The sequence below is a fragment of the Vipera ursinii genome (assembly GCF_947247035.1).
Source record: "Vipera ursinii genome assembly, chromosome: 1".
NCBI classification, from domain to species: domain Eukaryota; kingdom Metazoa; phylum Chordata; class Lepidosauria; order Squamata; family Viperidae; genus Vipera; species Vipera ursinii.
The window spans coordinates 189643620-189668435 of NC_139512.1; the positions used below are offsets into that span (position 1 = coordinate 189643620).

Consider the following 24816-nt stretch of genomic DNA (forward strand, 5'->3'; position numbering starts at 1 on the left):
TTCTTGTTTATTTTGAAGAAAAAAGTCATTTCCTTTGTTGCTAGTTGTAAGAATTCTTTTTCTTTTAATATAGATTTATTCAAGGACCATCTTAATTTTTTGTTAGTTCCTCTCTAAGTCATCTTTATTGGGGTATGGTCTGCCCAAACAATTTCTATTTCAACTTGTTGTATCATCGTATGAAGTTCCAAAGATGTCCATATCATATCAATTCTAGACCATGGTTTATGTCTATTTGAATAAAATGTATATTGTAATTTCTTTGGATTTTTTCCTCTCCATATATCTTGAATACAGAGTTCTTTCATTTAAAAAAATGCTTTAGGTAATATATTTCCTCCTTTTCTCCCTTGTTTGGCACTTTTGTAGTCCAAAGTTCTATCTGTTATTGCATTAAAGTCTCCCACTATACAAAGCTTTTGATAGTTTAACTAGTATTTTTTGTATAGTTTTTGATAAAATTGTTCTTGTTTATCATTTAGTGCGGATATTGCTACCATCAGTATCTGTTTTTGATCCATCATTATTTCCACCATTAATATTCCCCCCTCTTCATCTGCATAAATTTGTTTGGGATTCATCATTTCTTTAATGTATAGCCCTATTCCTCTTTTCTTTTAAAGTGCTAATGCAAAGTAAAATTTACCGATTTTCAGTTCTTCTAACAATTTATAATGTTGTCTCTTAATGTGTGTTTGTTGAAGACAAATTATATCCATTTTTACGGTAATTTTTGTAATTGTGTAAAGACTTTTCTCTTTTTTGAAGAGTTTAATTCATTTATATTCATTGACAAAATCCCATTCTCCTCTATCTCTTTCAGTTATATCTAGGTCTTAATCTTCTAGTCGATCTTATCTGTCTATGGTCTCTTGGTCTTGCTCCTTTTTCTGTATATGTGTTTTTAATTTCTTCCTCCTCTCTTTGTTTAACTGCTCTTTCTACTGCCATTTTTTCTTGTTTCTTTGTTTCAGGGTCACCTCTTTCCAAAAATGTTCTGTGGTTGTCGAAGAATTCTATTGCTTTAAGTGCCGTGTCCAGTGTATATCTTTTTGTATCCTAGTAAACTAAAATCCCTTCTGGAATCAGCCGTCTGAAATTCACTCCTTTTTCAATTAATTTCCTGGTTAGAAATTAATAATTCTCTTCAGGATTCTCTTATTCTCCTAGGAATTTGTTTAAGGACTACAATTTCTTTTTCTTTGTATTTCAAAGGTTTGACTCTTACTCTTCTGAAAATCTTGTCTTTTGTAGATCTTTTAAGAAATCTAACATGCACTTCCCTGGGGAATTTGTTTTTTCTAGCATAGTTTGAATTGACTCGATAGATCTGGTTTAATTCTCCTTCCATTTGCTGTTTCCCAGTTCCTAATGTGTCTGCCAATAGTTCGGTTATCAAGCCTAGGAGATCCTCTTCCTTATCTTCTATAATATTTTGAAATCTTAAAAAGTATAAGGCTTTTTCCGTCTCTATCCCCGCGATCGAGTTTTCTAGTTCTTCATTTATTTGGATTAACTTCTCATTTTCATCTTTTAGGACTTCTAGTTTCTGGTCAACCTCAGTTGATTTATCTTCTATTTTTTGAATTGTTTGTTGATTATCTGTGATCATCTGTTTAACATTTTCAAACTGAGGATTCATATTATTTTATTCATTTTATCAAAAGCACTTTTCAACTCTTCATGGTTTTTCAATGTGACCGCCATGTAATGATCGCCTCTTGAATTGCTTGTAGGGTCGCTTGGGTGTCCTTTTCTTCTTGAAGCATTGTAGCAATTGATCTCTGATACACTGGACTTGCAGAAGCCGAAGAGGGAGCAGAAGATCCTTTTTTTCCAACTTTAGATAAGTTAGGGGCGCTCATCTTTATTTTTAAATGTGCCTGGGGCTGCTAGCCTGATTGCATTGCTTTCAATGTGTAGAAGAGCAAACAACCTTATTTTCTTGCAATCCCTTTCCTTCCAATCTCTCTGCAAGGGGGGGGGACCACATAGAAGGAATAGGACAATGCATACTGAATGTAATGGCAATCACATAAATTAGGGATACCACAAAGGTTGAAATTGGGCAAAGTTTTTTCAGCACAAAAAACTCACAATCATCTCTTAGAACAGTCACTGAACAAATGGTTGATAAACAAAAACTACCTGTACAGCAAAGCTCTGGAAGACAGCAATAACGTAGTTGCAGAATTCTATCAAAGACTTTATTTTCCCTTCAAGTGATTACCTTGACAAATTCTATTGTTTTTCTTTAATTTCCATTGCTCTATTGTTTTCAATGGGTGTGCAAGTACAGTTTCTTCAGATATAATCCCTTGTGACGCTCCAGATGCCAAGCTGTCATCAAGACAAAGGCCAATTTTCTTGCAGATAAGATCTTCCACATCTTTTGCGGACTGCACCATTTTCAGAAGTAATTTTAAAGCCTGCTGACAAGATTCTTGTAGTTTATCCCTACAACAAAACATTATAGATTGAATTGTTCTGTGTGATTTCTCACCACAAAGATTTCTTCCTTATAAAAAAATGGGAAGCAGATTAAAACAAAAGCAAAAATAAATGTTCAAATATTATGTATTTATAAGTAGTCATACTGTAAAGTCTAAAATAGATGTACCGTAATTCTTATACCATTTCTCCCTGAAATTATCTCTAGTTGAGAGTTATTCTAAAATAAAATTGAAAATAACTTTATTGTTATTTATAGGTATGCATATCATCCAGATGACTCATTCTAAATTGAGTTGACATAGAAAAATACAGATATTTAAGTTTTACAAATTACACTAAGATGTAAGGGTGGATAAAGATATTTTTCACTTTCTTAGGAAACTGAATTAGTAGACCAAACAATTCAAGGTGGTATGCAGCATCCTACTGATTAGCAACAAGGAACAGAATGTAAGGAACAGTTAATAAATAAGGGCAGAAAAGCAAAGTTATTCCAGGCTTTCCTATTAATAACTTCCATTAAGCATACTGTATATTTTAGTTGTTACTACTTAATCCTTTAGCATAAAAATTCCTTTTCTCCATCTGGTAAAAATGTGCACCTTTCCTTGTAATTCCAAAGATTTCCAAAGTAGGCTTATGCACCTTACCAGTTGATTTATAACAGCTTAATATCCCATAGATTAGTTATTGCTCTTTAATGTTTAGGCTATCAGTTGGAAAAGCATTGAGCAAGGTTTTCAAATTGGACCAAGGGGAAAAACTCTCATGTAGGAATGACACCAGGGTCCCTAGGTTGATTGCCTCCAGAAACCACAAAGATCTCAAACAATGGAAATTAGAATTAGAATAGAATTATATTAGCTTCATCCCTTAATCTTAAAAACTTTTGGAAGCAGACTGAGGAGACATATACATGAAAACTTTTGAGCATGGATCTTTTCCATTGTATTTGTACTTAAAGCAGCTGGATATATGGTATGAGTAAAGACCTGCAAACTACATAGTTAGCAGTGACAAAGAGCTGATAAAGATAAATCCTAATTTCACTATCACCTCTTAAATGCTAAGGTGTTCACATAGTTGTGGATTATTCATTCTACTACTATATCACTCAGTTGTATTTTTATCCTTGCTCGACACCCAACTCAGTTTTGTTAGACTATTCTTTTAATGCTATCCATTCATTATATCAGAGGTCCCCAACCTTTTGGGCACCAGGGACCGGTTCCGTGGAGAGGTTTTTCTGAGGACCGGAGGGTGCATGGGTTTGTGTGCTGCCTGCATCCCATGGATGGGGCTTTGCTTGTTTGTGTGGACTGTTGCTGGCATGCCGTGGCCTGGTACTGGTCCACAGACTGGGGGTTGGGGACCCCTGCATTATATCACTAAATCAGTTTACTATGTTGAAGATCTGAGAGATCAGAAAAATGTTATGATGACTTGACTTGGGCTAAATCAGATTCTGCATCTTTTACTACTGTAGTCTCTGCTTCCTACCAATATATTTATATTAGAAGAAACATTCATACAATATAATCTCTAAGCTCATCTTTCCCCAAAAATGGCTTATTAGTCAACTATATCATATAGTTAAAGATTTAAAGAAGTATTTTGATTTCTAAGTTTCATATAATTCTGGAATAGAATATTAATAATCATGCCACCTCTCCTAGTATGTTCTGCATTATGTCATAGTGTTTAGACAAAAGTTATATTAAATATTAACATATATTGTGATTTCCCTACAAATTATCTTCAAATTCTGAAATGATTTCAAAATTATTACATTGTATTGCATTACTAATATTTAACATTAAATGGTTTTATTGTTGGCAAATATATTAGCTTTAATATTCTCTATCATACATACCTGCCTGTACACTATTCTCCTTTAGGTTAAGGAGTATTAGGCAAAGAATTAATAAGCATAATAAATTAAATGGATATAGCAACAAAAATATTTTTTCTAGATCTAGTTGACACCAACACCATTCGTACCTCTCTATACCTTTCTGTTCTTGAACAATTCTCTTCCAGCACATGCACAAATCAATTCCTTTTTTTCTTTAAATTTCCTCTCCTTGAATGTCATTAATGCTATCCAGCTACAAGTTTCTTGATTTTCTTGACATCTCCCTCATTCTTCCTTTTTATATGCTCAATGTTCTGCAATTTGATTCATTTTTATATATGATCAAATTACTTTGATGTATTTCTACTATATTAATCATTAATTCATTCTACTATTCATTCTTGACCTTCTCTCTTCTTTTGCCAGACATTTTTAAGTAACTCATTTCAATCTACTTTTGTTTGTCCTAATATATTCCATGTCCACATCCATTTTAACAAACATTCATTTCTTGCACTGGTCATATATTACCCCAATACAATTGTATCAGTAATTGTATGCAAAATATATTTCCCCAGGTTTAGTACACATTTTACCAAAATACAGTTTACTTGCTCTATTTTCCCCCTTTTATTTATGACTTGAAATTATTCATCCCCCATCAATATAAATAACTTGATATTTGATAATATTCTCAGACCCATACAATCTAACAAGTTAATATTAACTGCAAATCATTTGGGTTCTTGGCCAACAAGACTGCATCATCTATATACAAAATAAGCATACATGTTCATATTTCTTTACTTTATGTAAAATCCAAAATGTACTCCAGAATGTTTCAAGTATTCAAACCTTTCATTCTTGCAACTGCCAATATCAGATCTCAACAAGACTATAACATTTTCTTCCTGATTCTCTCTCTCTTGTGGATGTAAGTTTTTAAATTCAGTATTGGCCACTTCCATTTCTTTCTTTAAAAAAATGATTTCTTTCTCCAACTATGGAAAAAAAACCCAGTAAAGATATATAAGTTTTGCTAAGACAAGCATGCAGGTATCCTACTCAATGCATTATGTTTTCATATATCAAAACATTAAAATGTATTTTCACTGCACTGATGAACATGCCACATAAAATTGAGTGAATAATGTTATAGAAATTTGGAAGATAGGAAAAATATTGAAATATATCTAAATTTATGCTTTAGGCTTGAGTAAATGACTTTTTTGTGGTCAAAATTCAATATATTTTAAAATCAGTTACCAAGAACAATAGCAAGCATGTTCTATGTTACTGGGATAGAGCCAGAATTTCTGATAATGTTTGTGTTTTTAAGATTCCACAACAGCAAAATACACACATACACAAGAAAAATATCCCTCTGGAATTTGAAAGAGGTTAAAGACCTAAAAATAAACTTTTTTTCAAAGTTTGATTGAGTAGTTTATTATTGTACTTTGCATTACGTATACTGATTGTTGGTATTATTTTATTTGTATTTCTTGCTTTTTGTTATATGTGACTTGCAACCAGTAAAAGTTACAACAGACCTACCAGGGTTATTTACGATCCAAATTTGAAGTTCTATAGCCTCCCCATGTGATTGCATTTTGGGTGCTCGGCCACTGGCCCGTTTTTATGGCTGTTTGCAGCGTCCCACAGTCACACTGAGCTTTATGGCTTTTTTTGCAGGAAACCATATGTATTGCTGGTTTCCAGCAAAAGCTACCCATTGTGAACAATAGATCTGATTATTGACTGCCATGCTCATTTAACAACTGCAGTTGTTAAATTCACTTAACCACCACAAAAAAGGTCTTAAAATTGGAGGTAGTCATGTAGTGACCCGCTTAACCACCAGCATGACTTACTACTATAATTCCAGTTGTAAGTCATATTTTACCTTTACTTATGCTTTTTTTCAAGAAAAGTTGGTAAAAGCAGCAAAATTGACCACTTCTATTATAGTTTCTTAAATAGGCAATTGCAAGTTATAGCAAAATAAAAAAATGAGGTCCAAATGAAAATACAATTTTACTTTTTCAAAAAGCATTTCTCACCTGTTGCTTGTCTGACTTCATTTGTTCCAATTCGTTCTGAAGTTGCTGAAATTTTTCTTTTTCTTTTTCAATTTCCACCAAATGTAGATCTTGAAAGTCCTGTACTGTTCTTTTATGTTCTTCTTCCATTTGGAGGATTGTTTTCTGCAAAACATCTAGGGCTTTATGATGCTCATCTCCAAACAAATGCCTCTGTGTTTCTAGCTCTACAGTCAATTCTTTCTACATAAAATCAGAGATAATAATTCACAAATTATAGTTCATCTTTTAAAAAACAAAACAAAAAGTTACCAGAAAAAAACAAAGTTAATTTTTTCCTATACTTAGATTAAAACACAATTTAGAGCTTGTTACAAACTAAGTACTACGTATTTATTTGGATGTACTGCTGACTATCAAAAAAGAAAATATAAAATGAAATGTTAAAATTGCAATTAAAATAATCAGGTAAACCAGTAACATTCATAATTAAAATTAACAGTTAAATTTCTCAGTTATCTCTTCTGAGGCATTTTATGAGTTATTATGCCTTTTGACTTTTGGGGATGGCATTCCAAAGAACAGGGGTAGCAGCAGCAGACAAAGCTTGACTTTGAGTCACCACCAGATAGGTGGTCCTCCTTAGGCAATCTCCTTAATGTGTAAATTTACACAGAAATTGTTGTTTTATCAAACAGCTTGGATCAAACAAAAAACCCTTGTTATTGCTTTATTACAGTACATCTCTTTAAAAGCCTGCCCTGGATTCCTCAGAGATAGATAATTTACATCTTTGAATTCTTAAATAAGCTATTTGAAAGAATGGTTCCTTAAATGCAAAGATTACTGAAACCATTAACATAGTAGCCAAAATGAACAGCCTAGTTAAGTTTACTACAGATGAATGTAGCCATTAATTCAATTTCTTATAGATGATAATATATCATGAACATGGAACTAAGAACCAAAGATGCAAAACTGTGTGCACATGAGAAAAAAGGGGTATTGTAACAGTCACAGCGCAACTATGACAAGGTTGGCCTGTATTGCTAAAATCAGAACTCAAAACCAACCACAATCTTTACTATTCAACCCTACCTTATGAACACCTTCATGTTCAGCAGCCATTAATCTATGTTTTTCTTTTTGAACATCAGCGAGCTCTATTTTTGGATTGTCTTCACAAATCTGCAATTCTTCAGCAGATTTCATCGTATTTAATTCTTGAGCTAAAAGCATTTCATTTTCTTCATCCTTCTGAGGTAATTGTTCTTTCAACTTTATCTGTAAACACGCAAGAGCTTTCTTGTGCTCTTCTTGCAGGAACTTGATTTTTAAAATGTATGTAGCCTCCAAACTATTCAAATCAGATAAATGCTTTGTCTCCAGCTGCTTAATGTGTGCTTGATTATTTCTCTGGATATCAGCCGCATGAGTCTCTAACCAATTTTGTTGTTTTCTTTCTAATGTAGATTTGAGAACTTCAATTTCAGCTTGCTGGCTGGATGTAAGGGACAAAATGTGTTCCTTATTTTTCTGATGCAATTCTTTATTTTGAAGTTCTAGCTCATCAATATGTTTTTCCCTCAATTTCTGGAGAAGAATTTCATATTCTGTTCTGTTTTTTTTATTTTCTTCCAAAAATCTAGATTTATAAGGAAGCATACAACATATATTACCAAAAATATAACAATGCAGATAACAAATAACATATTTTACTTCTGGGATGTTTTGAACATTATCTTAAAATGCGACTTATATTTGTTTGTTACTATATGTAAGACAAAGGAAATCTTGTATACCTCTCTGTCCATCATCCATCTGCTATTTTCTTTTCCAAATTAATATTCCAGAAAGTATAGCCATCACTAATTTTAATTGTAAAAAACAAGTCCATTAAAGCTATTTATACAACATGTCCATGAAGAGAAGACTGAGAAGAGACATGACAGCAGTTTTACAATGCTTGAAGGGCTGCCACAGGTAAGAGGGCAACAATTTATTCTCCACAGAACCTGAGGTAGGACAAGAAACAATGCCTAGAAACATGCCAGATGGGGATCCAACCTGGAAATAAGGAGGACTTTTCTGAAAGTGAGAACTATTAAACAATGGAACAGCTTGCCTCCTGGAGTTGTGGGGGCTCTGGTGATGGAGGTTTTCAAAAAAGATTGGACAACAGTTTGTCCACGATGGTTTTAGAACTCCTGCCTTCGGCGTGGGATTGGACTAGAAGACGCCCAAGGTCCCCTCCAACCTTATGATTCTATGAAAGCTTGTTCGGTAAAGGATAAAATAGTAGTATTGTAGTCTTCTGCTGAAATCCAAAGACAAAAGGTTATTTGCAGGTAGTCCTTGACTTACAATGGTAATTGGAACTGAAATTCCCTTTGCTAAGCAATACTGTCATAATGTGCAACTGTATCATTTAGTGACACTAGGAAAGGTATTTCATGCCAGTTTTCCATAGTGAAAGTCAGTGGGGAAGCTGCCAGGAAAGATGCAAATCCCAGGTCTGCAGACAGGTACAAAGCTGATGTTGGAGTGGGGGAGGGAGCCAGGTGGTGAGCTGGTATGTCAGGCAGGATTGGGGAGTGTGTGAAAGGCACCATGAGGGTAGGGAGGACGAACACATGATGGGTGCTTGGCAACCTATTTTATGAATATGTTGCCAAGCACAGGGTTGCTGAGATGGCCGAGGACCATTTGCAACCATAATTTGTTCAGTCCAATCATAACTTGAAATGGTCACTGACCGAATAGTCATAGGTCGAGGACTACCTGTACTTTTTTGTCTTTCTGATGCTGTGGCACATATACATGCACACTTATACATAAGATTTTAAGTACAGATTACAGATTTAATGGCAGTAGTAATCTGCAAAACAAAATTCACCCTTAAATGTATTAATTTATTGATTACATTTATTTGTCGCCCATCTCACTGTAGAGCTACTTTGGGCAGCTTACAATAAAACAGGAAAAAAAATGATCAAAAATATAAACATAATAGCAAAGGAATAAAACAATGAAAGTACAATTACATGAAATTTTAAAAGATGGGTGGAGCAGGAAATGCAGGGGGAGGTGGGGTCAGCTAATTAGTCCAGTAGTTTTTATTTTATTTTTATTTTAATCCCATTTATATCCCGCCCTTCTCCTAAGACTCAGGGCGGCTTACAATCTAAGCACAAATCAAATGTTATCTCCAATTATGTACTGCCCTATTGGGTCCCCAGGTCAACCAGCAGATTGTATTTAATGCCAGTTGTTTTCAAATCACAGGTACACAACAAGGGGTATTCTAGCAATCTTTTTTTTGGGAAAAGGCTTTCCTCCACCTGTTATCATTGAAGGCATATTTGATGTATAATAATGCCTTATTGTAATATTTTTGACTATTTACAGCAGGGGTCTTCAAACCTGGCCCTTTTATGACTTGTGGACTTCAACTCCCAGAATTCTTCAGCCAGGCATGCTGGCTGAGGAATTCTGGGAGTTGCAGTCCACAAGTCATAAAAAGGCCAAGTTTGAAGACCACTGATTTACAGCTAGACAATAATTGGGTCTGGAATTTCCACTGCTAAGGAATGTGACCTTAAAGCACATGACTACCTCCTGGGACTCCCCAATGACAGACCGGAGGATGGCTCTCGTCTTCCACGTCCAGTTTCGCATCGCTGGGGGGGGGTTTGAAAGGGCCGAAGAGTCACCCTGGAGGGGCGACCAGAAAGAAGGGGCTTTTGCAGAAACGCGGGGGAGCCGCAACCCCCCCCGTAAGTGCCTGCATTCCCTTCGTACCGGCGGAAGAAAGACTGGCCATAGTAATATGGCCAGTTACTAGGCTGCAGACAGCAGAAGTCAAATTTACCATCAGGCAACATTAAAGCAGCGTGGAAGAGATGGGGGTAAGATTCCTCTCTTATATCTTAATCTTCTTCTTTTCACCTAAATAAGCTGCTAAGTACCTTCCCCCCCACCGTGGGGAGGAAGGGGGGAATTCAACCCTCCCTTCAAACAAGTGGCGGGCAAGCTCAGGGGTGTGTTTTTTCTTCTTCTTTAAACGTTGAAAAAAGAAACGGACTAAAAGAAAAGAACTTTCAAAGCGCTTGGGGGACACCAAGTGGCTAAACCTGAAATTGCAATCTGATTTTCTTCTTTAAAAAAATTAAGAAAACATTTAAGAAAAATAAGATAAATTTAACCTTGAACACCAGATGTAAAATTCCACCATGGAAGAATTTCAAAAACAAATCTATGCTATGCGGGAAATATCCTACCAAACTTATCAGTTCCTTTCTCCAGCTGGCGATGAAATAAGAGCTTTTGGAAAAGAAATAGAAAGTATCTCGAAGAAACAAATTCAAATTGTGACTAAAACCAATATTTTATTGGGACAGAACTTAACAGAAAAATCAAATACATTGGCAGAAGAATTAACTACTCATCAAACACAGTTTTTTGAAGACAAAGAATTAGAAACAGATGGAACAAGATTTATTCAGCCCAGCGCAACTATATCAAGAGGCGAAAATAATGAGAAGATTTGGTGTTGTTAACAGACCCCCTCAATCCTTCAAAAATGGAGACTGGAGGGCTACTTAAATATGATACAACAATACAAGAATGCTTTGATGACCCTGAGGCAAAGAAGCGAAAAATGACATGGCAAAGGAAGAAAGCAAGAATAAGATTGAAGAAATATGGACATACTTAAGAGGCCTGAAATAGATAACACCAAAATAGATAGGATTGTACTTGGATTATGAGAGATTGCTTTGATGAGTAGATAAAAATATTGACTAATTAAAAAAACAAAAACAAAATACAGATGTATGAATACTAACACCGAAATACTGAACTCTTTAAATGAAATGGATTAAGATGTATATATGTTAAGAATGATACAATGTAATTAATATACTTGGATGTAGTAACATGAAAGGATGTGTTAAATGTTGAAATGGAGAAATTTTGGTTAACTTTCAATATGTGGAACTTATAAATGAGAAATAAGAATATTATTTTATATTGTCCTCCTCCTCTTCCTCCTCCCTGCAATTGGTATTCTAATGACTACCATTCTCATATTGTACTACTAACTTGTCAATATGAAAATGAGATAAATAAGAAGTGTATTTACATTACTAGGTATAGGAGAAAACTGTAAAGGGAAAGGAGGTTATTTACAAATATGAAAATGAGAAACTTTAAACGTTTAATCTTAATATTAATGTAAAATTAAAACTGGAAAAATATATAATGTGTTTTGATATCTTAAAATGGAATGTTAAAATATAAAATATACTAAGGTATTGATAAATATAAGAAAACTATTAAACCTGATGGATAGCAATGAGAAGTATGTTAATTTAGATAAGAGATAATATGTATTAAAGGAAATAAGAGAGGGAATATTAGTTACAACAACTTGGAGATCTGTAATAATATGTATTTGTCTGAAATGGAACTATTGTAACCCAGACACCACGTTACTTTTAAAAGATATTATTGTAATAGTGGAAAATTAATTAAAAAAAGAAAAAGGTGTAAAAATGAAAGAAGAAATGCAAAATATAGGACTATCTTACTGAAAAAAGGAGAAAAGGACCAGAACTGACCTACTTGTTGGAACAAGAAAGGCTAGAAGGTCAATTTAGTAAGAGTATTTTATACTTTGTATAGGGACGCGGTGGCTCAGTGGGTTAGGACGCTGAGCTTGTCGATCAGAAGGTCGGCAGTTTGGCGGGTCGAATCCCGAGTGCCGTGTAACAGAGTGAGCGCGTTACTCGTCCCAGCTTCTGCCAACCTAGCAGTTTGAAAGCACGTAAAAATGCAAGTAGAAAAATAAGGACCACTACGGTGGGAAGGTAACAGTGCTCCGTGCGCCTCTGGCGTCTAGTCATGCCGGCCACATGACCACGGAGACGTCCTCGGACAAGCGCTGGCTCTTCGGCTTTGAAACGGAGATGAGCACCGGCCCCTAGAGTCGGAAATGACTAGCACACATGTGCGAGGGAACCTTTACCTTTACCTTATTTTATACTTTGCCTGTTTGCCTTTTGGCATTACATTGAATGCCTGGGAAATGTGTGAAATATTAAGCGTTTCATTCTTTGATGTCTCATTTTTGGCATTCTATAAACTTCCTAGGCATTCTATAAACTACCTAATGGTTAACGTTAATTAAATAGCTAATTAATAAATACTGCATATACACGCAATAATTTGGAGATGGTTATGAAAGCATTTACCGTATTTTCCGGCGTATAAGACGACTTTTTAACCCATGAAAATCTTCTCAAAAGTCAGGGGTCGTCTTATACGCCGGGTGCTGAAACTTTAGGGACAGGGCTGGCTGGAAAACCTGGAGCGGATCTCCCATTTTGTCTGCGCAGGGAAAGTGGGACCAATTGGAGAAGCTGCAGTCTGTGATTTTTTACAGGCTGGGGTCTGGGCATCTTTCCTTCTAAAGTTGAAGAGCAGCTGTAGTCTATCCCAACTTGAAAGGCTGGTGGGGAATGCAGCAGTCAGAGCAGCTGCTTAGCTCTAAGGACACATCTGACTCAGGAACTGGGCGAGCTGGCTGGAAAACCTGGAGCGGATCTCCCATTTGGTCTTTTTTTTTTAAATCCCATTTATATCCCGCCCTTCTCTGAAGACTCAGGGCGGCTTACAATTTAAAGCACAAAACAATGTGCTTAGCAATAGCCTTCATTCTATGTATATGCCTGCTTATTAGGGCTTTCGCCCCCCCCCAACATTAGCATTATTACAAAGTCAGCTTATTGCCCCCAACAATCTGGGTCCTCATTTTACCTACCTCGGAAGGATGGAAGTCTGAGTCAACCTTGAGCCTGGTGGGATGCGAGCCTGCACTAATTGCAGGCAGCTGGTGTTACTTAAGGCTCTGCGCAGGGAAAGCTTTAGAGTGAATTAGGAAAAGTTTAATCCACTTGCACTGTTTTATGTTTACATGTTTGATGACAAACAGCCTTATGTTTATAAGTGACAGTTTTCCTACTAAGTACCTGCATGTCATAAGCATTTGAATTAAAATTACCATATTAAAATCAAATCTGATTTTTTAATTTTTATTTGGTGTGCATTGGAAGAGGGGTAGTCTTATACGGCGAGTATAGCCCAAACCCTATAATTTAACAGGAAATGTAGGGGGTCGTCTTATACGCCCAGTGGTCTTATACGCTGGAAAATACGGTATACTAAATGACCAAGATAGAACTAATAAGAAAAATTACTAACCTGTTTTGTGCTTCTTTATATTTAGTTTTATATTCTTCTTCTAAAAATTGTTTGGCTTTTTCTAATTCTTCAGCCATGTGAGTCTTTGTAGAAGATAATTCACTGTTATATTGAGCCAAAGTCTTCTGTGCATTCATTAAACTATCTTCTAAGTGCTGGATAGTATTCTGTTGCTCTTTTAGAGTTTTCTCTAATTGTACAATTAGAGCAGCCTGTTGTTCTTGAAGGCAAATCTTTTCTGCTTCTCGAAGGTCAAACTGTCTTTGCCATGTTTGCTTCTCATATTCTGCCTTGTTCTGGAGCTCTTTACGAAGCAATAATAATTTTTCTTCAGTTTCTGCTACCAATATCTCCTTTTCAAGTCTCCATCCTTCAGCTTCTGCTTTATGAGTCTGTTCCACTTCCTGGAGCAATTTTCTAGTTCTTCTTAATTCAGCTGTATGATCTTCAATTACTTTATACTTAATCTATTAAATATTACACAAAATCCATTAAGGCCTAAGATACTCTAACTCAACACAAACTTCTTAAAATTTATACTTCAAGCTATCATTCTGCATTGTTATATTTAAAAGCTTTCTAAAATGTAAAATATATTGATTTGTATGAAAATGCTTATGCCCCCCCAACTGTAACACAATATTTAACTTTACCTATAAATCAACAGATGTTGTGATTCTTGTAACTAATTGCCAGCATATATATTTCTACTCAAGACATTGCAAAAACCATTAATGAGAATTCCCTGAGTACATTTCCTAACAGCACTTAATATTCATTCAATCTCAGTCACCTAAAATTAAGTAGCTAGCATGACATTTCAATGAGCTGCAAGTTGACTTCTACTAAACAATGCATTTTGCTTATACTGATAATAGCTTAACTAGTCTATAATTGCTTAAACCCAGTTTTCTCCCATTTTTAAACATAGGTAGGGACAAACTTCATCAGTTTGTCACTTATTCTCCAAGAATTTTCATAGATTGCACACAGTGGCTCTGAAATAATAACTCTAGAAAGGAGGCAATGGAAAACCAGTTCTGCCAAGAAAACTGCAGGGAGCTGTCCAGATAGTCTGAGAACCAGAGAGAATGGAATGGAAGAAAAAAAAATCAACAGAACTTTAACACAAATTCTATGTTTCAACAAATGACAGTAGAATTGAACTTTCACATTTTTCATCAAATCTGTGAGTTTTTGAACATATGATCTAGTAAAGTTTATTTTCCATCAGGCTGCATAGTTCCCAATATGCTGTCATAACAATCCATGTTCATTGTCCTGTTCGTGTCCAGGTACTTGAAAAGTACACAGAAGTACAGACTTCTATTTTCATACATGAACATCTAATACTACTTTCTTTCTGCATTAGTAATCTAGATCAGTGTATGTTGAAATGCATACACTATATGTTATTTTCTTCTACCAGTCCACCTTAGGTATTTGCAGGTTCTGGTATTCTCATTAAAATAATGAAAGCAATATCCCATCACAAACTTTTTTTTTCACATGTGTACAGTATCATATTTCTTCTGTCATTTTTGCTCCACTGTCATCTATTGCTGCAACTCCAACAGATGAAAAACTCTCCAATTTTACTGCAAAGAGATACAGATTTGCATTCTTTTAACCACTAAAAAAATCCCTTTTCTGGAATCATGCTCATTTTACAAGAAGGGATTATCCTTTGAAGGTTTTTGAGCAAATTAGGGTGACCAAAATAGGTAGCCCTCGACTTACGACCCCAAAATTTCCATTGCTGAGCAAAACAGTTGTGTTGCCCATTTTACAACTTTTCTTGCCACAGTTGTTAAGTGAATCCCTCCAACTGTTAAGTTAGTAACATATTGTTAAGCGAATCTGGCTTCCCCAGAACCTTGTCAAAAGGTTGCAAAAGTTGACCACATGATCCCACAGCACTGCAAATACATGCCAGTTGCCAAGCATTCAAATTTTGATCATGTGACCATAGGGATGCTGCAACAGCCATAAATGTGAAAAATGATCATAAGTCATTTTTTTCAGTGCTGTTGTAACTTTAAACGGTCAGCTGAGTGATGGAATCAAACAGATCAGGCCGGGCAGTTGCTGTAGAGCAGGGAGGCGGGAACCGCAGCAACGGCTAACTACTGCCTACACCACCTTGAACCACCAAATCTGAAGAACATAGTCTTTGAAAGCTATTAAGATTTCCTGGATTGCAAATGCTGCCCCCTTCCCCTCCAGGGCCCACTCTGGGGTCATACTTGATGTCAAATTTGAAAGCCAGGTGGGCATATCAGGAAGTGGAAAGGCCCTATTTGAGCAAATCCAAGTCTCATGCCAAATCAGGCTTCTCACCTATAAGATGAGGGGAGTCTGTTACAAATTAATATGACATTTAAAAACACTATTCAAAGAGTAGGACCACTGAGGATCCAGTGATCCGGCATTAGGACTAGCAGCCTGAAGGTGGAATTGTTATCAAATACTGACTCCTTACTGGTGTGTTGCCCACTTCTAGATTGTCACCACCTCTCTTCCCCCCTCTTCCCATCACCATTCTGATACTACAACCCATCCTATCTCCTCCATCAATTGCTTCCTCAAGTCTTGGGAACCATCTATTATATAATTATATATATGATTATATAATCATCTCCACAATAAACAATTATAGCCAACTATTAGTGCTTAGCATCTTTCCTTCTGCTGCAGCACATTTAGCAGTTGCAGGAAACATCAAGTGGCTGCAAAGGCCACGCCACACATTCCTTATACCATTTGCTAAGGGCTTGAGCTGCTTGTTTAATCTCCTAGTACACAGAGCCAGGACAAGATCTTAGAAGTGCAACAAAGAGTCCCATAGACAATCCCACAGGAAGTCCAGCAGGCAAATGTAATATTAGCATTAAAGATTTGTTGGGGAGATGAATGCACATGTTCTTTTATCAATAGAATTGCACTGTTGAGTGAGGACCTGAACAATTTGCAGCCAATTCACAATTGTATGATGAAACTAAAAATATGTGTCTGAAAACTAATCAAACCAAAGGAAATGGAGTGAAAGAACAAGTGAATGAATTTGTGACAAATTTCTAAATATGGGGAAATGATGAAGAGATTTTAAAATTTACAAATGCTGGGGCAGGAGATTATTCCTTAACAATCTCTCATTCAAGTGACTGTTCAAACTTAAAGGCACTGAATGAGTAATACTTACATTGATCACAATGTCCCCATGGTCATGTTATTTATTATTTATTTTATTATTTATTGTTATTTTATTGCATTTCTTGGCTCTGCTATTTGCATTTTGCCTCTGCCTTACCCACATATACAGGAAGTCAAACTTTACCAAAATATTCCCATGTGGGGTCTTTCTGGAGACTTGTTGCTACGTTGGTTGTACAACTCAATTGTATCCAGAAACTTATTTATTAAATCTTCATAGGGCAGAAATGGCTTTCTCTACTTTTTGTTTCACCTTCCTTTGCATACAACTCAACTTACAACTATAATTGAGTCTGCTAATTATGGTGGTAAATCATTATGGCCATAGCAGGTCATCATGTGATCAAACCAGATTTTATAATGTTTGCACTGAGTCAAGCAATTGCTATGGTCATAAAACAAACCCATTGTACACTATGGGGTGGGTTTTCCCCCCCAGAAATTGGAAGTAAATGCCAGTTTCTGAAAAAATGTCATAAATTGTGGTCATGTAACGCTACAGATTGCTGTAAATGGTGACCGGTTGCCGAGCACCCAAAATGTGGTCACGTGACCCAGGTGGGACCAGATATCATAACTTTGAAACTGAATCATAAGCAGTTTCGGGGGTGGGGATGTCCATTGTAAGTTTAAACAATCGCTAAGCAACCAGTCATAAGTCAAGGACTGCATATATCCAGACTCCTCTTTCTTGACTCCTCTTTCTTGCCCTGACCTTCTTTGTCATTTTAGAAAAATGTCTGCTACAAGTCAGTTTGCTTATTTCTATACCAGCAATAGCAATCTGACTAGAATATATTTAGAAGCTATGTTAATGATAATATCTTTGAGCTAGTTTCATCTTTAATAAAGCAATCTTTAAACTCTGAAATTAAATTGTTATTTTTTTAAACAATTACTTATTTTCATTGACCCTTGACTGCACAGTAAACATTCACCTTGTTGGTAATTTTAAAAAATGGGATAGATTATTATTTTTCAATAATAAAGATAACAGATATGTTTAAACAAATTATTTCCTAAAAGCAGTATTTTTGCGTTGCTCATTATATACCTGTTCCAATTCTTCTTTCACATTTTTTTCTTGTTCTATGCCGATTTGTTTTAATTCAGTATTTTTTCTCTTCAGTTCTTCTATTTCTTCTTGTTGACTAGAAATGGATTGCATCTCAAGCTGAAGACAGCCCAGGTCATTCTTGTATTCATTCTCTAATATCAAGAGTCGCTCTGCCACCTCTGTTTCTACCTGACATGCAGCATCTTGAGCACTTTGTAGACGAATTTTAGTAATTTCTGAAAATGATAAAATGTTTTAAAGCACAGAAAAGAGGGTTTGACAGACCAGCAGTCCCCAATCCTTTTGGCTCTATGGACCGGTAGAGGTGGCAGTGGTAGAAGGGGAGGCAATGATTTCACATGTGCAACTTAATTCTGTGCATGGGCAAATAAAGCTTCACATGCTTACCCATCACTTACGTAAAGTGGTTCCCAAAGGCCTGGGGGTTGACTGTCATTGATACCTTCTCTTGTGAATTCTGAGAAACTGTGTTATCACTTCTACTATGATGCAATTATAAATCATTCATAAACCTAATTCTCTGATAAGAGACAAATGTCAACCCACATGGAATAGCTGGGAAATATTGGTTCTGTCCCAATGAAAGCCAATCTAGAAAAGTAATATTTCTGCAAGCTTAAGAGACAGTACAGAAGACATATGTATGTAAAAGTATGCTGAAATTCTAGAGATGGGTTTAATAGAGGTCTTATTGCCTAAGCAATAAATCAGGAACACAATATTCTATTTTTTATATCCTCCCTTCATTATTTTTATAAATAACTCAAGGCAGTGAACATACGTAATACTTCTTCCTTCTACCATTTCCCCCACAACAACTACCTGTGAGGTGAATTGGGCTGAGAGAGTGTAACTGGCCCAAGGTCACCCAGCTGGCTACTAAGAATTACAGTAAAGTTTATAAAAGGTTTCATAAAATTTTTTGCTCTAAACAATATAACCAGGTAATTCAACCATTTAGTTGCTGGGTTATCAAATTACACATGCTAAAATATTTTAATACATTTTTTCAATTATTTATGTAACTACATTACAGATATAAGGTTTACCAATCGTAAATACAAGATTGAATGATACTACCCCCCTCCAAAAAAGGTAGATTTTAAGATATTTTTTCAAACTTACGGTTTTATGCAGCAGTTTTAAAGATTTATAACAGCGACAAAAAATCTTGTGAAGTTTAGAGGCTGGTGAATATATTATGGTATATATTTCTCAATACATTAGAATAGGAGAGGATGAGGAAGAACTATTCTCTGCCAGTTCTGTACTTAAGCCATTAGTTGTGTTTTTAAATCATTAGTGTTTTATCTCTTTAATTCTTCAGAGGTTTTATTTTCTTTTAAGCAAGCAAAATCTCAATATAAAAAGTACTATATCCCAAAACTGCTACGAGGAACCTTTGTTTGCTCCCAAATAAAATATTCATTGTAAAATACATATTTAATCTTAATAATTAACAGCTACAGGTAGTCCTGACCAAACAACCATGAAGGGATTTGCAACCTATGCCCAAAGTTACAACTGTTGCAGCAGACCTGAGATTACATGATTGTAATTAGGACATCTGGCAACCCACTCACACTTACGATGCATTACCAAGCTTGCTGAAGTCATGTGATCACTGTTTGCAATCTTTCCTGCAGGTTTCCCCAAAAAGCCACTTTTCTCTCCACAAAAGATCACTCCCATCCTTTTTTAAGCAATGTATCTGCTCTATGAGGGCGGAGGGTGGGAGAAGACACCAAGCAATTTCTGTAAGCAATCTTTCCTATACGTGACCTGTTGCCTTTCTCCCATTGCACAGTGGAGAGATTAAAGAGGAAGGCATTACAAAGGGTGGGCAGGGACTCTGCACTCTGCAAGGGGGGGGGGAGAAAAACAGGTCAGACACAGGTCAACAAAAAATTATTATAATGGCAATCATGTGAGCAAAGGCCACTGCAAAGGTCATAAATGTGAGAACTGGTTGCAAAATTATTTCTTCAGCATCGTCATAACTTCAACTGGTTGCTGAACAAGCCAGACAATAAGTGAGCTCTTCCTGTACAATATATGACTACTGGCTAAGTGGATAATCATTTATTTAACTTTGACATTTGACGCAAAATGTGCCCATTTAGAGGTTTTTCTTCTAAATCTGTTACAAGTCAGGACATTTAAAATACCCAGTTTGCTTATGAGACAGTGTCTTTTTACCTTTGAGGTGTTCATCTGAAATTTTGGCACGGAGCTGTTCAAGATGTAAACAATGTTTCCTTTTCAGTTGTTCTATTTCAGAAGTATATCTATCTGAGAGCTCCAATTTCAGCTTTATAATATTCTCTTGGTATTGGAGTGTGAGAGTAGATCTTAATAGCTCAATCTCGTGTGAATGTTTTTTATTCAAACGCCATTGTAAAGAACAAAGTTCTTCCTAAAGTGAACATGTAAGAGAAATGTATTAAGTCTAGGAAATTTGAATTTTTATCTAATTTAACTGTTTTGCACAATTTTATACATCACAACAATTTATACTCTTGGTTAAAGTGCAATATTATACTACAATATGCAGATGACATTTTAGCAACATCACAATCAGGCTGAGAAATCTAAATCTTCATAAAGAAAATGAGAACTGAACAACTGTTAAATATAGCATTGGTTTTAACAACTGGAATATTAATGCAAACAAAGTCAAGGTGCAGAAATGAATAAAATAATTCAAGGAAAAAAGGTTAATTGTTGATTTTAGAACGTAAGTTAAAGTAGTTAAACTGATAAATTCATATAGTAAATTATCTTTTTTTAAAAACAGGTAAAAAGGAAAAAAATGTCTTTGGAGCAGCTTAAAGTGGTAAAATGATGTATTTATTTTTTTCAAATTTGTTCTTTTTTTCCTGTGAATAAAATATCTCCTTCCCTCCCCTCGAGCTGGGTAGTTTAAAACCACAGAATTTTAATCAAGCAGAAGGAAATGACTTTTCACATCACATTTAAGTTAAAAATGGATTGCTAAGGGCTGTCCAATAACAAATAGAAAGAGAATTCAAAGAGAATTCAATTCAGCCATTCAACACAGCTCAGGAAGAAAGTGGCTTGCTCTACTTTCCTAATTGCTCTGGAAAGATCTACTGCAATCCACAGCTTGCTTGAGGAAGCAGAAGGCCATTCTGTTCCTGGGCCATGTGACATGACCCATACATGTCCCATGTGACATGACCCATACCCATGCAGCCTCCCCCAAAATGGTGGCTTAGGAACAGAGTGGCTTGTCCTCCTTTCCTAACCCAAGCTTTGGAGATCTTTGAAAGCTAAGTGGTGATAGATGATGCAGGGTGAGGAGGGACTGGGGTCCTATAGGGTGGGAAGCAGGCCCACTCTAAAGGGTGGGAAGCAGAGCACAGGATGCCTTAGCAGGTAGGGGAGGCCTCTGGAAGCCTGGCACATGGGCTGTGCTAGTTCTCCCAGACCTTCCACTGCACATGTTTAATGATTGCATTGGGAAGAGTAGGGATGGGGACCATAGGTGAGGTGATCACATGGGCGCTTTACTTAATGGCTGTTGCAACATCTCACTCTCAATGGGCAAGTTCCATCAAAGTTATTAGTCGAATACTATCTGTAATTCAACTGTCGATTATTCAACCTAACCATTTAAAACAGAAACAAGAACACTCTTTTTCCAACTTCAGTAGTAGGCTGTCTGCAAGTGGGAAGCTTCACTATAAGGATATGTTCTCAGTAAATCATACCCTTAGCATCTTTACACTGTAACAGGTGGTATGGAGGAGCTAAATAACTTCCAAATACTATTTATTGCTTGGTAACTGACCTTATAGTGCTCCAATTGCTGAGTTAGCTGTTCAAACAACTCCAATCTCTCTTTTTCTGTCATTTCTTCCAATAGCGTAATAGAAGGGCTGTATAAAATATATGGAATAATTCAGAAAAATAACTTTAGCTAGTATTAAGAACAGAATAATTTAAACTTTCTGAATTACAATCCTCACATATGTATCAATATTGTAACCTATGATGAATAAAATACGAGCATGAAGTAAAGCTGTATGGATTTCCTAATTCATGTTCATTTATCAGTTAGAAGTTAGTAATATACAACTCATTTTACACTAAGTGTTCAGTAAAATTCTAATATTCCAATATCTGTAATATACGGGAATAACTTCTCAAGAGTCACGTGAACAGTTACTCTTGTATAAACTGGAAGTCATAGTACCTTTCCCTATGGCTAGCTAAAAAGTTTTCTTTAACAAGAAATTAAGATAATTATTATATTCATCCTAAACTAGGATTTAAGGCTTACTGAGGTGGAACCAATAGCAGGATAGCAATATTAAATTATTAGCTTAACCCAAATTCTGTATCTTGAGATTTTTCCATCTCCTCTTCTATGGAATAATCTTTTACTTCTTGCAATCTCTGATGCAACATTGTTAATTCTTCTCTGTAATTTTCTTCCACAGACTTTAATTTCTGTTCAAAATAAAGCCTTAGTTGTTCCAACTCAGTTTCATGTTCAGTCTTTTTTTTATCCCATTTAAGTTGAAAATCTTTTTTCAGATACTCCAGTTCTTCCACATGTGACGTACGAGCAAGCAGCTGTATTTTCAGTTCTGATGGGTAAAAAAAAAATACTGTTTACTTTAAATATATTAATTCAGCTGAATGTTTTTTAAAAAATGCAACTCCCATATTATTAAGGGTTCAATACTGAAAAAAATGGGACTTAATTCTGAACATGGAGATATCATTACAAAAACATGTATTTCCATTCTATGCACATCTATGCAAAAGATCTCATGGAATTCAGTAGGATATTGTATACTCTTATATTTATCTATAGGATTGCATCATATTATAAATTTATACGATTTACTCAGCTGGCCCTCTGATTGAAAAAATATATGACAAACAAATTAAATAAAGTCATCCTCATTCTACCTTGCCAATCTAAATTTTACAGGATGCTGTGATTGCTTAATCAACTCACATCAGTGGTCTACATAGGGAATGGATATGGCAGTAGTTTTATCTTATTCATTAGACATATATGGTTGTCAGTTTACAAAGATTCAAGTCAGCTTTTTAGACACACCTTAGATCCCAAAGGATAACACAACGTTCATTTTTAATTGTCCTTTTTTCATTTCTTCATTTATCAGGGCAGAGGCCTGCAATGCTTTCTGGGCAAAGAATCACACTTTTTCTTTCCACAATACAGCTAGATTGCACTGCACAAAATGATAGAACCAAAACAAGAACTAAAGTCATGGTTGTCCCAAAGGTGCTTTTCCACGAGGCAACTGGACTTTCTTTTTTCTCTTTGAAGACATTTTGTTTCTCATCCAAGAAGCTTCTTCAGCTCATCCAAGAGGCTTCAGAGCTGAAGAAATTTCTTAGGTGAGAAGCAAAACATCTTCTAAGAGAAAAAAAAGTCCAGTTGCCTCATCAAAAAGCACCTTTGGGACAAAAAAGTGACTTATGACCATTTCTCACACTTACAACCATCCAGCATCTCCATGGTCACGTGATCAAAATTCAAACGGTTGACTCATATTTATGACAGTTGCACTGTCCCAAGGTCATGCAATCACCTTTTGTGATCATCTGACAAGCTAAGTCAATGGGGAAATCGATTCACTTACCAAGTCTGTTACTAACTTAATAACGGCAGTGATTCACTTAACAACTGTGGCAAAAAAGGTTGTAAAATGGGGCAAAATGTATTTAACAACTGTCTCATTTAGCAACAGAAATCCTGGGCTCAATTGTGGTTGTGAGTCAAGGACTACCTGTACTTCAGATGCTGTATAGAAAGTTACTGGAATTGCACTTTAGGTCCTTCATATTATTTGGACAAATACTAGATTTTGGGATCTCAGACACAAATGCTTAATACCATACACTTCTTGCATCGATTCTATTCTATCAAATTAAGTTTTTGATGTAAATCAAAATAATGCCACAATTAATCCATCTGTGAAGACTGTCCAATTAACTTTCTTAGGAGAATTCCCTATCTATGGAAATATTCCTGAATAGCTTTGCTTTGTGTAATTACAGCAACAAGTGCTCTTTAAGAGGTGAAACATAACTAAGCGAGGCTACCAAAGATTGATTTTGAGTAAATGGGAAAAATGTGTATGAGAAACAATGATCCTCCCTGACTTCAGATCACTCAGGCCTATAGAGATCAAATACCGTTACTATAGGAATGACAGATGCTGAAGCTGAAGCTCAAATACTTTGGCTACCTAATGAGAAGAGAGGACTCATTGGAAAAGACCCTGATGATGGGAAAGATTGAAAGCAAAAGAAGAAGGGGAGAGATTGAAAGCAAGAGGAGAAGGGGAGAGCAGAGGATGAGATGGTTAGATAGTAACACTGACCAATGAACATGAATTTAGGCAAACTCCAGGAGATTGGAGGACAGGGGAGCCTGGTGTGATATGGTCGAATTGTGAAGAGTCAGTCAGGACTTAGGAACTGAACCACAATCATTACTGTGAACTGAAATTAAAAAATTTACAAGTGAGTTTGTGATACATATGTCCCATACTTTTGAACAGGAAAAATTATGTCTATTTCCAAAAATGAAATTTAAAATGCTGTTAATAATATAATTTAAAGGACGACTTCCGATTTGCCAGCACGGCCACTTGGAAGGCAAGCTTGTCTTCCACGTCCGATTTTGCATCGCTGGGGGACCCTGGAAAGGGTTGAAAGTCGCCCTGTAGGGGCAACCAGCAAGGAGGGATCGCGGAAGCTTTTCCACTCTATCCAGTGCAGCCCTCCCAACCAGTGGACGAAAGACTGGCCATAGCAATATGGCTCATCACTAGGCTGCAGACAGCCGAAGTCACACTTACCACCAAGCACCTACAAAGCAGCACGGAAGAGACTAGGTG

The 24816-nt window shown here is 35.9% G+C and overlaps 1 protein-coding gene across 4 annotated transcripts in view; it reads right to left on the bottom strand.

The window, feature by feature from the left end:
* The window catches only part of PCNT (pericentrin), a 112235-nt gene that overhangs the window by 78041 nt on the left and 9378 nt on the right, over positions 1-24816 (bottom strand). For all 4 annotated transcript variants that reach the window (XR_014492080.1, XR_014492081.1, XM_083359160.1 and 1 more), the window contains exons 8-16: positions 22260-22521; positions 21720-21807; positions 20105-20321; positions 17882-18120; positions 13615-14081; positions 7450-7996; positions 6373-6594; positions 5165-5310; positions 2231-2457 (exon numbers count right to left, since the gene is read on the bottom strand). Coding sequence is in view for 2 of the 4 variants with exons in the window: in XM_083359160.1 (XP_083215286.1) it covers positions 2231-2457; positions 5165-5310; positions 6373-6594; positions 7450-7996; positions 13615-14081; positions 17882-18120; positions 20105-20321; positions 21720-21807; positions 22260-22521 (2415 nt within the window). In the remaining 2 variants the exon portion in view is untranslated. The remainder of the gene's footprint in view (positions 1-2230; positions 2458-5164; positions 5311-6372; positions 6595-7449; positions 7997-13614; positions 14082-17881; positions 18121-20104; positions 20322-21719; positions 21808-22259; positions 22522-24816) is intronic.